Source organism: Gopherus flavomarginatus, chromosome 5, assembly GCF_025201925.1.
Source record: "Gopherus flavomarginatus isolate rGopFla2 chromosome 5, rGopFla2.mat.asm, whole genome shotgun sequence".
In the NCBI taxonomy this organism is placed as follows: domain Eukaryota; kingdom Metazoa; phylum Chordata; order Testudines; family Testudinidae; genus Gopherus; species Gopherus flavomarginatus.
The window spans coordinates 70,834,984-70,851,378 of record NC_066621.1 but is presented as its reverse complement, the minus strand read 5'-3'; the positions used below and the strand labels follow the sequence as shown (position 1 = coordinate 70,851,378).

Genomic DNA, 16,395 nt, shown 5'->3' with positions numbered 1-16,395 from the left:
AGTCCTTCTGGAGTTAATGGAACGATTAATGTGCAAGAGTTGTAGGATCATGGCTCTGTCTTTTTTTCTTTTGTGTTTCACAGCCTCTATTCCATGAATTTCATCTTGTGAGGTGCTTAATGATTTCAGTTGCCATCAACTTCATTTGAAGGTGCTCAGCACCTCCCAGGATTGAGCTCTATCTGCACTGTTTCAGACTCCTAAACGTTATAACTCTTTCCCAAACCCTCCACGACTTGTTGATTCATTCCCTTTGTCCATCTTTTAACCATATTCTTAGCTCTATTCATTTTTTGTTGCTCTTTATTATTATTTGTCTCTTCTAAATACTGTCCCCTCTCATGGTTTTAGATGTCTTTTCTGTCTTGAAATGGGTTTTATTAGGACCTATTGGTTACTACTTGTTTAGATTTTGTTCATGTAAAGTTATTAGAGTTACACTGTTACCTGGCACACTGGGTCAAAGGTTCTATATAAATGGTTTGTTTATATAGAAATCTGGAGTATTGTGGTCTTAACAATCAAGTGGCACATTCATTTGACTTTAACAAATGATTACTACAGATCTGTTTTAGTTTATAGCAGGATCTGAGTTACTGAGTGCTCATTCTGTGTAATTGTGATGTTAATTAAATTAAAAAATAAACAATTCTCCATGTAACTCCTAATTTAATAATGTATCTCAATGTTTATAGGCTGCATAAAATAATCCTGGTTATTTTTTTTCTGTAAGATTTACTCTGTGGAATTCAAGTGCTCACCTATACACTAACTGAAAAATACTATATTACGGCAGCTGTGATTCTAAGCAAACAAAATTCAAGGTTATCGTTCCCACAGCATCCATTACTTGTTCTTGAGAGCATATTTAAGGTTTAAAATTAGTGGGTTAAGTGCTATTCCGAGTTTCACAAGTTGATGTGAAAGCTGAAATGAGAACTTGGCTCACTGTATATAGTGGTAACTTTGTCTTTAAATATGTCTATATAGCTGCAATATGGCTGAATTGCAATTGCAAGAGGAACAATTTATTTGTTCCCCTTTTCTTTTAAAAATTCGCAAAAGTAAGGCATCTCCTAACATATATGCATATAATAATGTCATTGATGTGGTGGGGAAAGTAATTTTTATCTATTTTAAAATCCTTACTTTCTAGGTACTGAAGTACTCTGTATACGTCACAAATATTTAATACTTTCTTCTCACAAATCCCTCGAAGTAGGGAAGGGTTAGGCCAATTTTAGAGGTAGGGAACTGAAGCACAGAGATTAAGTAACTTGTCCAAAGTTGCACAAGGAGTCTGTGGTAAAACCAGTTACTAAACAAAAGTCTCCTGAATCTCAGTGCAGTCACTTAATCACAAAACTGTCCTTCTGCCCACTTGTAACATTCAAACTGGATAGGCAGCATGCACTGGAGATGTCCAAAATATATTTACAATTCAAACTGGAGATAATCAGAAAAGCCCTAGAAAAAGACTATCAGAATTGTTGCCTTTCTCCCTTCCCTCATTTGGATATACTTATGAAAGAAAGGTACAGTTGTATTTATATTTTAGCTCTTCAGGGCAAGGACCATCTCTTGCTCTGTGTTTTTACAGTGCCTAGCACAATGGGCTCCTGATGTTGGCTGGAGTGCTACCATAATACAAGTGATAACAATAATCAACACTTAAGTAGTACTTTACATGTTTCAACTGCTGTACAGACGTTAACCCTTACGATATCTCTGTGGGTTACTTACAATAAGTGTGCTCCCTGTGTAATAATTAGGTGTGGGGAGGCAGAAATGCATCTTGCCCAAGGCCACCCAGCAAAGCCTCTGGTACAGCTAATATTAGAACTCAAGCTCCGACTCTCGTCTTTCATTTAATTCCTCTAGAAAGCCACTCTGGGTGGTATGAGGTAGCAGGAGACCTGCAAGGGAGGAAGGCTTGTCAGGCTGGGGAGTGGGCCTTCTGCTGTCCAAAGCTTATGTTTGTGAACAAATTTGAGTACTGGATAACTGCAATCGATATACACAAATCTATGAAGTGCTGAGCACCTTCTGCAACATGCCAAATATCTTCAGTTCCCAATGACTACAGCTGAGGGATCTAAATAGCTCCTAACATTAACTTAAGGAAAATAGCATATTATACTCATTTTACAGATGGTGGAAAGCGGCACAGAGTGTTAACATGTGTTGTCCAATGTCACACAGCTGGCCTGTGGCAGAACTGGGAATAGAATCCAGGTCTTCTGACTTTCATGAGACCACGTTCTATGTGTGTTGCACACCAAATTGGAAGTGTTAAGTCCAAACTTTGTAGAGTTATATAAAAGCACAAAAGCCTCTGAACATGACTGGTTGTTTTTTTTTGAACAGCTGAAATCATGCTTTTTCACTCTGATAACTCCAGTACTGCAGAACAGATTTTATGTAAAATCTAACAAATGAAAAAGCTTCACATCTAAACTGAGACCAAGCATGATAAAATTTCAGATCAGAAGTTTGTTGTAGGGAAGGGGGGAATATTATAAGCCACAAATGAGGGTGCTAAAAGGGAATGTTCTTATCTCAACTACATCTGTAATAGTACGACAAGTATGTCTCCATTATAATCTCAAATGAGCCTATCTGTTTTGTTTTGTTTTCCCTGAGATATAGGAAAAGACAAAGATACATATACAGATGATTCAGAACATGGGAATTATGATTCTCGCACAGATCAGTCACTGCTTATTCAAAACACAGTTACCAGACAGAAACCAGAACCTCGGATTAAGTCATCTTTGAAGGTAATGGACCACAGTACTTATTAAATTATGTGAATTGTCGTAATATGGTTAAATTCTGAGAAATATAATAAGTTTACCTTAAGGGAATGATTATGTTACAGCTGGATTTAAAAATAAATAAATATGGAGTTCTCTATAGAATTAAGGGCAACACTGGGATAGCAAACAATAAAGGCTCAAGTAAGCAATACAAATAAGGCCAGAAGTGCTCTCAAGATTTCAGAGCATGAAATCCCCAACAGATGTGCAAGAATGTCTCAGAGAATTAGATTCAGGTATCTCCACAGAAAGAGAAGTAAAAGACTTCATTATTCTGATGAGCATGACCTACAATAACATTGGCAGGAGTTCACTATAGAAATAAGGGCACAAGTAAACCAAAAATAAATAGACAACAATTATAGTGAAAAGACTAAGATTGTATCTTTGTGACCCATAAAAATACGAGCCAAGAGTCTTCTAAAAATTTAAAGGCTGGAATAATGTATAGGATTAAGGGCATATGAACCACAATGTATAGAGAAGAAGTAAAGTCAGTTCTGTGCATCCCAATGAATTAGTAGTGGGTGTGTTCAGAAGCTTAATTGCAGTAAATTAAAAGTCGAGGGATCTAGAAAAATAAGAAAATAAAATCCTACTCCAAATATCAGTTTCAGGCAATCACAGCTAATGAAAGGCAAAATTATTCCAAATATAGATGAGTAACGTGAAGGGACCTGTGTGACACACAGGCACAAAAACACTTTAAAAAGCTACCATGATCAAGAATATGAACAGAGTAAAAACTGTCGTTTCATCCTGTTTAGCAAATTGAATTTCACTTAAGGCTTGTCTACATGGGGACACTCAGGAAAGTAAACTCACACTTTTTAGTTAATTCAGATTAAATGTGGATTAGTTAAACTGCATTAAATCCCTGTGTGGACACCCTCAGAATTCGGTGCCCTTAATTTGGTTTCGCTTAGTTCACAAATTAATTCATAAACCAAATTAAGGCCACTTTATTTTAAGTGGGCACACAACTGTTACACAAATCTGCATCTAGTGGAACTGAACAGAGGTACTTTTTCCTACATGTTAACACCAGGTTTGATCAGCATTATGCCATTTCAGAAACCTGATTCCCATTGTGGTTTTGGCAGCCTGTTAACTTAGCATTACATATGTGCTAGGGAAAGAATCTTGTAATTAATGAAAAACTCATGCTCTATATCACACTATTGTCATTACCATAGTTCTGCAGGAATCTGCACCACACATGGCCAACAGTTTGTATGATCTGTGAGGTTTTCCTGCTGTGATACCTTACACATCATGAGATGCTTTTCACATAAGGTGGTGAGATAAGAAATTCATTTAAAAACTAGAGTCATCATTTCCTTTTCTTTCTCTTGTTTGTGTTACTCTCTTTGATCAAATTCTGTTCTCTGATACGTGCATGTAACCTGTATCCATTTCAGTGGAAACTGCACTAGAGGATAGAACTTGGCCCTTCGTATTGTTTTAATGGGAGGGAGGGTGAAGAGAGAGGTTGAATAAGGACTTTTATCATAAGAAATTAAAAAAAAATAAATTTAAAGATCAAACATACACCAGCATATTAGCCTATGTTGCTGTGCTAAAAAGAAATGATTTATTCCAAGATCAATGTCTCATACCATTATGAAATACAGTGATGCTAGCTATTCGGTCTGTGACACAGCACTTCACAGTGACTTACTGGGAGATGTGTGTTGTGTTGGTGTATGGCGGTTTGGGTAATATTTTTCTGTACACATCAAGAATACTGAAAGCTGCTCTAAGGCATCTGCTGAGGGGATGTGCTGTCAAAGCAGGCTGAGAATAAATGAGTATTTGCCCATATGACCTTCACAGGTGCTAAAAGCCACAGCTGCCTCATGTCAAAATCTTCAGTTACCCCATGACAATTTTTGCAAAGCAATTGTATTTTCAATACACAATTCTGCAGCACATTGAAAATTAAGTATTTAGGGGCAGCATAAAAAAACTTGAATGTAATAACACAGGAGATACATTTATTTTTAAAATTTATTTTCCCTTGTTTTCTCATGTCACAGAATGGAAGGTTTACACATACAAGGGCCATGGTAAATAAAATGCAAAAAGAGCCATGTATTAATCCAAAAGTCAAATTTTTAGAGACTGAAACTCTTGGTGTTGATAGTTAAGTGTAAGGAATAGGAACAATATAGAGTGAATTAAGATGAAAGGAATGGGACCAAGACATTCAGTAGTGAGTGAGTCTTTATAAGGAACCAAACTTCTGCCAAAGTGCAGAGATCCATGTGCAAAATGAATGGAATGGATTGGTCAAAATGAATAATACTGCAACTATGAAAAGGAGAAGATGACCAATGGCTGTAATAGTAAGAAACTGAATTAGAAGAATGGCAGCCCTGCTGAATTTTGAATGTTTTAAAAGTATAAGTTTAAAGTTCATGAATTAAAAACCTATTGAAATGGAAAAAGCTTTAACAGGTAGACAGAAAAGGGATGTGGAACTGGGTGGTGTTGTAAAAAGGAGCTACAGTTATGGCAAGCCAGAAGTATATTTCACAGTATACTATATGAAAAGTATATTGTACTTAAAGGGCCTGACTATCAAAGGTGTTGCAAAATTTAAGTGTCTGCATATGGAATTGCACACTCTAGTTTGAAAAGCTCAAACAAAGAGGGAAATGTAATAAAGTCCCCAGCAATGCATCTCAATATAATCTGACCTTGTCTGAAAGTAAGGAGAGGAGACATGAAACCCTTCTGATTGAAGGGAAGTAAGGGAGACAACTAAGCTTACAAGAAAGGTAGAAAAGGAAGCTGAGCATGGTAGAAGCGTAGTATGATATCTGTAGAACTGAAACATTATTTACTTGTATTTTCCACTCCTTTGATTAATTACTTTATTTCTGGTTTTACCATTTTATTCCATCTCCTTTTTAAGTCAGACGAGTTTATTTTTACTTGTCCTATTCCAAGGGATCCTCGGTATTCTTTTGCCAGTTCAGACCACTTTATTGTCGTCCTCACATAAAACACTTTATTCATATTCCTACCACTACCATTGAGTCCTTCAGAAGGGAAGGATTTGGCTGTAAAAGTGCTTCAGTACATAAAATAACCAAAAGTAAAAATATGCGGAGAGCATTATGATCTGAAAGGAGAATCACAGGAGAGTAGAACATCTTGACAGAAAACCAATAGCAGGCTCATGCAATCTGAAAAAACAACAATAAATAATGTTAATGATTCAAGAGAAGATGGGGCAGGGGTGGAATGATGAACGTAAAATGGAATTCATGAGCTGCTGAATGAACACATTTCATAAGTGCACAGCTCTCAGTTACTTTGAGGTTTCATTAAATAAATGACTCAGTAAATATTTCGGAAACTGCCTCGCTAAGGAATTTTACTAGTGAATGAATGGTGAATTTTATCACAATATGGGGAAATATTTTTCCAGCAGCCATAGCACTTTATAATTTGACCCTGTCAGATCTTAAGAGCAAATAACTTTTGGGCAGGGCCTGTATTCTGAGGGTGGAGCTTCAAAACCTGTTCTCTCCAGGTGTTCTCTGCTGTCTGCCTGCTCTTGCCATAATACATGTGTGACAGGCCTTGAAGTGATGCCACACATCGTTACACCCACATTTTTTCTTGTACAAATTTTCTAAAATGGGTAAACAGTGATCCTGTGAGTCTTAGGGGGGGAAAAAAGGAACACTCTCTTTATAAAGATTTCTTATATGAAGAAGCTACAGTAGTAGTCAAAACCATCTTTTTATTAAGAAAGATAGGCATGTGTTCATGGATGACACCAGCGTCATTTAACTTTTTTCAGAGCACACTCACTCACACTCAAGGTTCTTTCAATAATGTTTTTAAAAAGTGGTGCTAAAAATAGGCCTATCATTTATTCAGTTTGAGGAACGGACTTTTCTTCTGACAACTTTAGTTAAATTCAAAGAAATTCACAGTTCACGTTCATATGACTTGACAAAAGCATGAAAGAATGCACTTTAAATGTTGAACATGCAAACTGCTAATATGGTAGAGCCTGTAATGGTTAATAGAAGCAGATAAAACATGCTGCTACAGAACAATTTTTCTCTCCACTAACTTCTATTCAAATTACTTTAATTATCAAAACTATAGGCAGATTTATGAACTACATTGTGTTCTTAAGGACGTCCATCAATGATCTTCTAATCTAATTAGGCCAATTTTGCCCAGTGCTCAAACTAAGAGGTGAGGGGAAGATTGATGATACTTTCCCAAACCACACCCACCAGCAAAATCCAACTATTTGAGGTGCCAAAATGAATGGCTGACATATTTTGCCTTGATTGCTGATTCCGTTGGTTCTATCCTAAAGATGGAAATTTAACACTGGGGGGAGGGGACTAAGACAAGTCCTGGAAATTTGATAATATTGCTTAGTACATGAACTGGATAAATGATATGGCACAGATTTGATGGCAGACTCAATGGTTTAATTTTATGCAGCCTGATTTCTATCTATCAGGCCCTTCAATTACTTTCTCAATTTACCATATAAAATCTCTTGAAAAAAGTTATAGTTCCTGAGGTTAACCACTAGTGCCCAAGGAGGAAAGATCTATTATTAGATGAAGATCTAGGGGACGCACCCTTCCATTGAAAACTTTTCTTATTACAGGAATAATTAATTTCTGACTGCTGTCAGAGCAATGGATTTCCTACGCCTCAGCCAGTCCTAACCAATCCCATCCCCACTATCTCACAAGGAAACTTTCTAATTCTTCCAGATCAACTTTATACTATTCCTTAATGATGATAAAGCATTAATAAATAGCAGAATCAAACTGCTCAAATAAACTTTCTATAAAGATCCATACTCTGGTAATTACAGATCAACTATGGAAACTTTACTCATACCATTTTCAAACTGCAAATTTATTTCAGATCATTTCTCACTGAGAACTATTAGTAAGGTCATATATTCTATTGGACTAACTTCTGTTGGTGAAAGGTTTCAAGTTTACACAGAACACTGCAAACAATTAGTGGATTAGAAGTTAGTTATGGCCTCCTATTTGTAAATCTAAAACACAACTATATATTCTCTAGAATCAGCCCCTTTTTTCTGCCCTCAATTAACTGAAAGGTGGTGTAACAGGGTGCTGGGCAAGAACTGCTGACTCAGCCCTGTGTCATGCCAGCTCCCATTAAGGGAAGTAAACTGGAGCTGGCTAGAGAAAAGCTGCTCCTAATTGGAGAATGGGAAACAGCTGCCCAGCTAATTAACCTGGGCTACATAAAAGGCTGGGAGAAAAGAAGCCCGGGGGGAGTGAGGGAGTGGAAGCAGAGCGATAACTCTTCCCTCCTGGATGCAGACACTAGCTTTGTATGGTGAAAAGGTGGCGGGAGCACAACCTGTAAATAAGCAGTACCAGTGGTTACTGTACCCCAGGGTCTCTGAGTGACTTTGTCAGTGCAGCAGGTGGAATAAAGAAGATCTGTTTTGTTGATCCATTCCAGCAGTCTCTCATAAGACAAGCCAGTGGGAAAACAAACGTTGACTGAGCAGGGTGCTGAAATAATTTCCAGAAAGCATGTCCTCCATCTCTGAACGCTCTTGACAAATGATGATTTCAGAAAGGTTAAAAAGGAGTCTGGTACTACTTTTAACACAAAATCCAGAAATATATTAGCAAAAAGGATCACATCATCATATCTTGAAAAGTTTCAAAAAGGCATAAGTATGTTATTCCATATGGTATGAGTAACCTGTAATCTACAGTATTCTAGAGTCTTGAGTTCAAATTTACATCATCCTAAAACAAAAGTGAACATAAATTTGGGAGCTTCAGCCTCACTCAGCCAGTTAACACTACTGACAGTTTGTTTCCAGGAAATATTTAAGGCTGGAAAGCTGAGTCATAAATCCCTGAATTTTGACATTAATCATAGAAACAATGAGAGTCCTTCAAATTCAGTTGTCTAAACATTAAATAATTGTAAAGTTCAGACTAAACAGTAGTAAGAAACAAATATTCATAATATTAAACCATGATCACCTCACCAGTTAGTCAGCAACCAGGATTATTTTGCTTAGTCGCATTTTCTGCAGCTCTAAGAACAATGGGGAATTCTTATTGATAGAGGGTTTTACTGTATAAGACATTCTCATTCCACCTCCAGTTAGGACTGTAAAGCTGAGTTTATGTTCTGCACATTTTTATGTGCAATAGCTAAGATTTTCACGCATGCTTTATTCAATTCCTGTCCCTTTTGCTCTGCCAAAATTCCTACCATAGTCCACATATTTGTCAGTCTCTCATATTGCCTCCATGACTTCTTCCATCTCATACATGGTTTGACCACCCTGAAGACAAACTTCTTTTGCTGTTCATTTTCTCTGACTTCTGACTATCTGTTATTCTGTCAGACTGAAAACTTCTTGGGGCAATGGCCATCTCTTCTTGCCTGTCTCTAGCATTTCATGGGCATTATCACAAACAAATAATAGAAATAATAGTGTTTCTTTTAGCTGAGACCAGCAACATTTTCATGGTAAAACCACACAAAGATCCATGTTTTTGTAGATGGCAACAACTTCCATACAATCCAATCAAAGGGTCAGTGGGTATTCTAGTATGCTGCACCATTTGATTACTTTGGTAGCTACACCTCATCAATTGCCACTTAACATGGCATGTGTTGAGGAACACAAGATAAAATTCCTATGTATGTATTCCTTTCTTCCTCAAGGGATCCCCAGTTTTAAAACTTTTTTTTTCTCTACAGGGGTCCATTGGCAAGGTGACTTGTTGCCTGTTAACAAGATTGGCAAGGGATAAAATACTACATTAATAAATTGATAATGGATGCTATTGATTTAACTTTGAGGGCATTCTGATACTATGATGATAAGAGGAAGTACCCAACCTTTCAACAGGTTATCTTTAGGCCAATTCCTGGGATTTTTTTTATTCTTCTGAGATAGGGCTTATCTACACTTACCAGGGGTTGAGGCTGTGGAGATCAGTGCACAGGGGGTCGATTTTAGAAGGTCTACTGAAGACCTGCTCAAGTGACTGCAGATTCCTCTCCTGTCAATTCTGGTACTCCACCAGAACAAGAAGAGTAAGAGGAGTTGACCAGAGAGAATCTTCCATTGACATAGCATAGTGTGGTAAATAGATCTAAGCTACATCGACTTAAGTTACACTACTAACATAACTCAAACTGCGTAGCTTAGATTGACTTTCCCCCATAGTGTAGACTTGCTCATAGACTATAAAAGCTGTTAACAGTGGAAAGAAATGTTCAGTTGTAAATAAATTACTTGTACCTAAATTTGGCACTGGTTGATACATTTGCATGCTGGATGTGGCTAATTTCTATGCATATACCTACCTCTGCTAGCCTGTGGTGCAGCACTTAATGTTTTATAAACATTTTGACTTTTATGATTATAAGATGGTAGATGGACAAAGTCTACTGGAGGCCAGAATTATCAGATATGGATGCCTGAAGCTCACCCTCTAAATCTGTATTTAGATATCTACCTAAATGACCAAATTTTCAAAGATGCCAGGCTAAGAGGTCCAAGGAACTTCACAGAGATTGTGCACACTCAAGCCATCTGGAAATCAAGTCGACTTTATTTAGGTGTCTTAAATGTGGATTTAGGAGTATAATTTTGAGAAACCAAATTTGAAAATGTTGGCTTTACAATTGTAAGGTACAACTGCAATTTATAGACAAAACATATGTGTTGTCCTGCCACAGATTTATTGGCGAAGATGTTAAGACGTAGGGCTGGAAATCAGGAAACCAGTATTCTGTTTCAGCCTATGTCCCAGGCTACTTCTGCAATCTTGACAAGGCAGCTAAACACTCTGGGCAAAATCCTGACCTTGTTGAAGTCAACTATAGTTTTGTAGTTAGTCTGAACCAGGATTTTACTCTCTGGTCCTTAATTTCCTCATCTTCTACTAAGGAAAAATAATAAATCCATGGCCAATGGGGTGGTAGTAATTATTTATTCAGTACTCTAGGTGGGCATGGCAATTCACAGACCACTAAAATGCATGGCTCAGGAGTCTGCCCACACAGAAGCAGGATCTTGGTGTGCTAGGATGCTGTGTTTAGTTTTTTTAAAAAAACATGGGAATTTCAGATAGACAATGGTCTATAATTTTGCAGTGTTGTTTATTAATTACTGTACATCATAAGGCCAGAAAGACTAATTGGATCTGAACTCCTACTTGGAGGCACCATACAAAGATTTATAGTTTTATTAGTCACCTACAACCCCTATTCCTTTTTCTTGTAGACTTACTGAAAAATTGCAGGACATCTGTGTAAATCTTGTTTTAATATGTAGCTTCATTAGTGGTAATAGTCCATCAACATGATTCTTCTTGTGTAGTAAGCTGTCACACCAAATTCACAAGCTGTCATCCTGATACTATCTTCCTAGAAATGGAACTTTGCAGTTGGCTGATCATCGCTTTTAAATGAAGGAGATTTTTCAGAATAATGTCTCAAAAGACTGGCCTTCCTTTTGTGGGTGCAATTTACACCCAAGGGGTTTGTTGCTGCAGATGAATTCTAGACATGAATCTGAGTGTCCATACCAGATTGCAGGAACTAGTGAGGTGGTTACATTTTTGAGATTTGGAAGTTTTGTTGTTGAATACTTAACGGCTATATTTGTCAACATTTATGTAAGTGAATATTCCGATTGCTACTGGTGTCTAATAATGTTGCTGGACCTTATATATGTGACACCACTTCCTTGAATTCCTTGCTAAAGAGCAATTCATAGTCACAATCTGTCAATTCAGAAACTCAGAGACTGCTCTCTCCTTATACAGTGCCCCATATGGGGTAGGAAAGAGGTAAGACCATCACCTGACTTCCTGTTCCTCTGCTTTAGCCTTGAAATTAACTAGGTGCACTGGGAGGGAGCAGGCACTTTTTTAAAGAGCAATCTAGGTTCCTTTGGGTCAGTAGAGCCTATTCAGGTCTATGCTTAAAGAGGCAATCTAACTCTCCGTATGCTGTATATATAACATATAGTAACACTTTCAATAGTGTTTTAATTTGTGTATGATTTATATCTATTGATTAAATTACTAGTAAATGAAAATGTTTTCTTTGTTATGGAATGCATTAGTATCACATGATTGATAAATAATGGTTGATAAGCCTATTATAATGTGTAGATGTTGTTGAAACAACATCTACAAGCAAACAGATTACGTAAAGTTGTAAAGTGCCATATAATTTCTGAACAATAGTATACTTTTTCATACAGTACATTAAATTAAACTTTCACATAGTAGGAAATGTTACCAAAATCTATCCAATGAAACCATCAAAAAAGGCTCAGACTAATTTTATGGAAAACTTTCTTCATATCTAATGATTCATTAGATATTACTAATGAGTTAGCAATAAATGTAAAGCCCAATATGCAGACTTTCCTCCAGTTTCCCTGCCAGTTGCAGTTCTGCCTGAATAAGGGCTGCTAGATTGGGGCTCCAAACAAGCATCAATAATAAATTAATATACAAGTCAATATCAAGGTGACGAATCAAACACACAAAAAAGTAAAGCCTCAGCATCCACTGTCTTCACATAACTGATTGTCTCTGTGTTCTCACTATGACTATAGCCATGCCAGGCAAATTTATGATACCTCAAATGGCTCTTTTTTTCTTCATCTCATACTGCAAGGAATCCAACTACAACAGTATCTTTTTTCCAAACACTTACAGCAAAGCAAGTAGGCCAGCATTTTGAAGTCTCAAGCTAAGGGAGGATAAAGTGGGGCAGTTCCTTTTGTTACTCTGAAGGAGGTTTATAAACAAACAGCCTCTGGTTGTCTCCTACATTGTCCCGAATGCTTCTAAATGTGTTTGGATACTAAATTCTAATTTTGGTGTACAAAAGAAAAGGTAATTTTTATAAACATTTTGTATTACAATTTAGTAAGTGGGTACATTCTGACAAAAGGAAAAATAATATTTAACTACTTTTGGTTCAGGAAAGCATGATGTTACTGAAAAATACTATATTTGCTATTTACATAATGCATATTGGCTTTAAAAAAAGAAATGTTACTATCAAACTGTTTTACTGCTGATGTTAAAGTAATACTGAAGTACTGATAGTTTAAGAGACTACAAATATTTGTCAGCAGAGATGTGATCAGTACTGGATTTTTCCCTTTTCCAAAAAACAATGATGCAGCTATCACATTTACTCATTCATAAATGTCTGTTAAATATATATATATATTTATATATATAAAACTCCCCTCTCACCCCTATGGGTGGTATGTGTCTTCCTCAAACTCAGGTCCTCTACCAGAGGCCTGGGAGTTTGAGGGTTCTGCGCAGTAACTTCGCTGTTCCTAGCGCTGCACTCTTCTGGACAGAGAGCTCTGATGTTGTTCCTGGGATCTGTTGGAGCCACTCACCCAGCTTAGGAGTCACAGCCCCAAGTGCTCCTACCACCACTGGGACCACTTTGGCCTTCACTTTCCACATCCTCTCTAGTTCCTCTTTCAGGCCCTGGTACTTCTCCAGCTTCTCATATTCCTTCTTCCTGATGTTACTGTCACTTGGCACTACTATATCTATCACCATCGCTGTCTTCTGGTCCTTATCTATTACCACGATGTCTGGTTGATTGGCCAGTACCTGCTTGTCTGTCTGGATCTGGAAGTCCCACAGAATCGTAGCCCTGCTATTCTCCACAACCTTCTGTGGAATCTCCCATCTGGTCTTGGGAGGATCTAGCCCATACACTGTGCAGATGTTCCTGTACACAATGCCAGCCACTTGATTGTGCCATTCAGTGTATGCTGTTCCTGCCTGCATCTTACATCCTGCCACTATGTGTTGGACTGTCTCTGAGGCCTCTCTGCACAGTCTGCACCTTGGGTCCTCTCTAGTGTGGTATACCCCTGCTTCAATGGATCTGGTGCTCAGTGCCTGTTCCTGTGCTGCTATGATCAGTGCCTCAGTGCTGTCTTTTAGTCCAGCCCTTTCCAGCCACTGGTAGGATTTCCCAATGTCAGCCACCTCAGCTATCTGTCGATGGTACATCCCATGCAGGATCTTGTCTTGCCATGGCACTTCTTCTGCTTGATCTTCCTCCCATGTCGTCTGCTGCCTCAGGCATTCTCTCAGCAGCTCATCTTTGGGGGCCATCTTACTGATGTACTCCTGGATGCTTCGGGTTTCGTCCAGGACAGTTGCTTTGATTCTCACCAAGCCCCGCCTGCCTTCTTTCCGGCTGGTATACAGTCTCTGGGTGTTGGACTTGGGGTGGAAACCTCCGTGCATTGTGAGGAGCTTCCGGGTCTTCACATCGACAGCCTCCATGTCCTCCTTTGGCCAGCTCACTATACCGGCAGGGTATCTGATAACCGGCAGGGCATATCTGTTAATGGCGTGGATCTTGTTTTTCCCAGTGAGCTGGCTCTTCAGGACCTGTCTTATCCTTTGATGATACTTGGATATTGCTGTCTTCCTTGCCTCCTCATCGTGGTTTCCATGTGACTGTGGGATGCCAAGGTACTTGTAGCTGGTCTGTATGTCTGCTATGTGGCCTGCTGGTAGTTCCACCCCATCAGTCTTGACTACCTTCCCTCTCTTCACTACCATCCAACCACACTTCTCCAGTCCGAATGACATCCCGATATCCTCACTGTAAATCCGCGTCAGGTGGATTAGCGAGTTGATGTCTCGTTCATTCTTAGCATACAGCTTGATGTCATCCATGTAGAGGAGGTGGCTGATGGTAGTTCCACTCCTAAACCCATACCCATATCCAGTCCTTGTAATTATCTGGCTGAGGGTGTTTAAGCCTATGCAGAACAGCAGTGGAGACAGTGCATCACCTTGGTATATGCCGCACTTGATGGCCATTTGTGCAAGCTGCCTTGAGTTGATTTCCAGTGTTGTCTTCCATAGTCCCATTGAGTTCTTGAGGAAGGTCCTTAGTATCCTATTGACTTTGTATAGCAGCAGACATTCACAGATCCACATGTGCGGCATTGAGTCGTAGGCTTTCCTGCAGTCAATCCAGGCTGTGCTCAGATTGATCTGTCTAAACCTTGAGTCTTGGGTGACTGCTCTATCTATGAGCAACTGGTGTTTTGAGCCTCTGGTGTTGTTCCCAATGCCCTTCTGAGCTGTGCTCATGTACTGGCCCATATGGTCCTGTAGCTTGGCGGCTATGATACCTGATAGGATTTTCCATGTTGTGGGGAGGCAGGTTATTGGCTGGTAGTTGGATGGTTCTATTACCTTGCAAGGGTCTTTCATGATCAGCACTGTCCTTCCTTGTGTTAGCCAGTTTGGGTGGGAGCCTGCTGCCAGCAGCTGGTTCATCTGTGCTGCTAGGCATTCATGCACTGCTGTTAGTTTCTTTAGCCAGTAGGTGTGGATCATGTCTGGTCCAGGTGCTGTCCAGCTCTTCATGTTCTTGACCCGCTGCTGGATGTCTTCTACTGTGATGGTAACTGGTTTCTGTTCTTCTGGGAGATTGCTGTGTTCTGTTCTCAGGTCCTGCAGCCACTTTGCACTGGTGTTATGAGTCTTCTCGTTCTCCCATATGTTCTTCCAGTACTGTTCAATTTCTGCTGCTGGTGGCTTTGCTGTTATTGTGTTGTTGCACTGTAATTGGGAGTACACCTTAGATGGTTCTTTAGAGAACAGAGCATTTACTTTTTTGGCCTCTGCTTCTCTAGTGTATCTCCTTAGCCTGGTAGCCAGTGCTGTGAGCCTTTGTTTAGCAGTCTCTAGGCTTCAGATGGAGTCAGGCCCTTGTATTTTTTCAGTAGCTGAGTCTTATCCTTAATCTCTACACCCTTCTGTAGTTCAACCAGCTGACTAACTTCTCTCTGAGTCACCTTGGTCTTATCCTCCAACCTCATTTTCCAGGGTGGGTACATTCTGTTGTTGTTCTTGATCGTATAGCCAAGCATCTCCAGGATTACAGAGGCTGTACCGTATACCAGTTCATTGGTTTGAGTTATGGTTGTAGTAGGGATTGTCATGAGGACTCTATTGGCATCTTCTAACATGCTATCTGATGGTACTTCTCCACTGAGCCTTGGTAATTGGTCTCGAGGATTGACTGTAGCTAGTTTCTCCATGATCTTATGCCTCATATCAGCTGCTGTGCTCTGCAATGGAGGGGATGGGCAGTGAAGTTTCAGCTTCAGGAGTAGGCTGCACATCCACTTGTTCTTTCAGGCCTTCTTGAGTCTGGGATGTAATGTGGAGTTGGTCTATCTCAAGCTGTGAGAGCAGCTTCCTCTTTACTATGTTGAAGCGTTGGGTAACTAGCTGTTTCTCAGTAAGTGTGGATGTAGGTCTTTTGTCTATCCGTAGTCCCCTCATACGTTTCATATATCCCCTCTCATTAGGTCTACAGTTATAGTAGCATTCAATCAATTCCAGGTTCTCTTGTCTTGTCCATGAATGGTTTGTTCCAGTAGCCCACTTGTCGTCAGATTGTCCTGGTTCCTCAACATCTGGCACGGACCTTGTTAATCCGGGCGACGTCCGAGCCGGTATGACTCTCCTAG

The 16,395-nt window shown here is 39.1% G+C and overlaps 1 protein-coding gene across 5 annotated transcripts in view; it reads left to right on the top strand.

Moving 5' to 3' along the window:
- ANO3 (anoctamin 3) overlaps positions 1-16,395 on the top strand; it is a 390,484-nt gene that overhangs the window by 254,708 nt on the left and 119,381 nt on the right. For 4 of the 5 annotated variants that reach the window (XM_050955263.1, XM_050955261.1, XM_050955264.1 and 1 more), the window contains one exon: positions 2,644-2,780. In XM_050955263.1, the coding sequence (XP_050811220.1) occupies positions 2,644-2,780 (137 nt within the window). The remainder of the gene's footprint in view (positions 1-2,643; positions 2,781-16,395) is intronic. The other variant, XM_050955262.1, reaches the window with a different exon arrangement.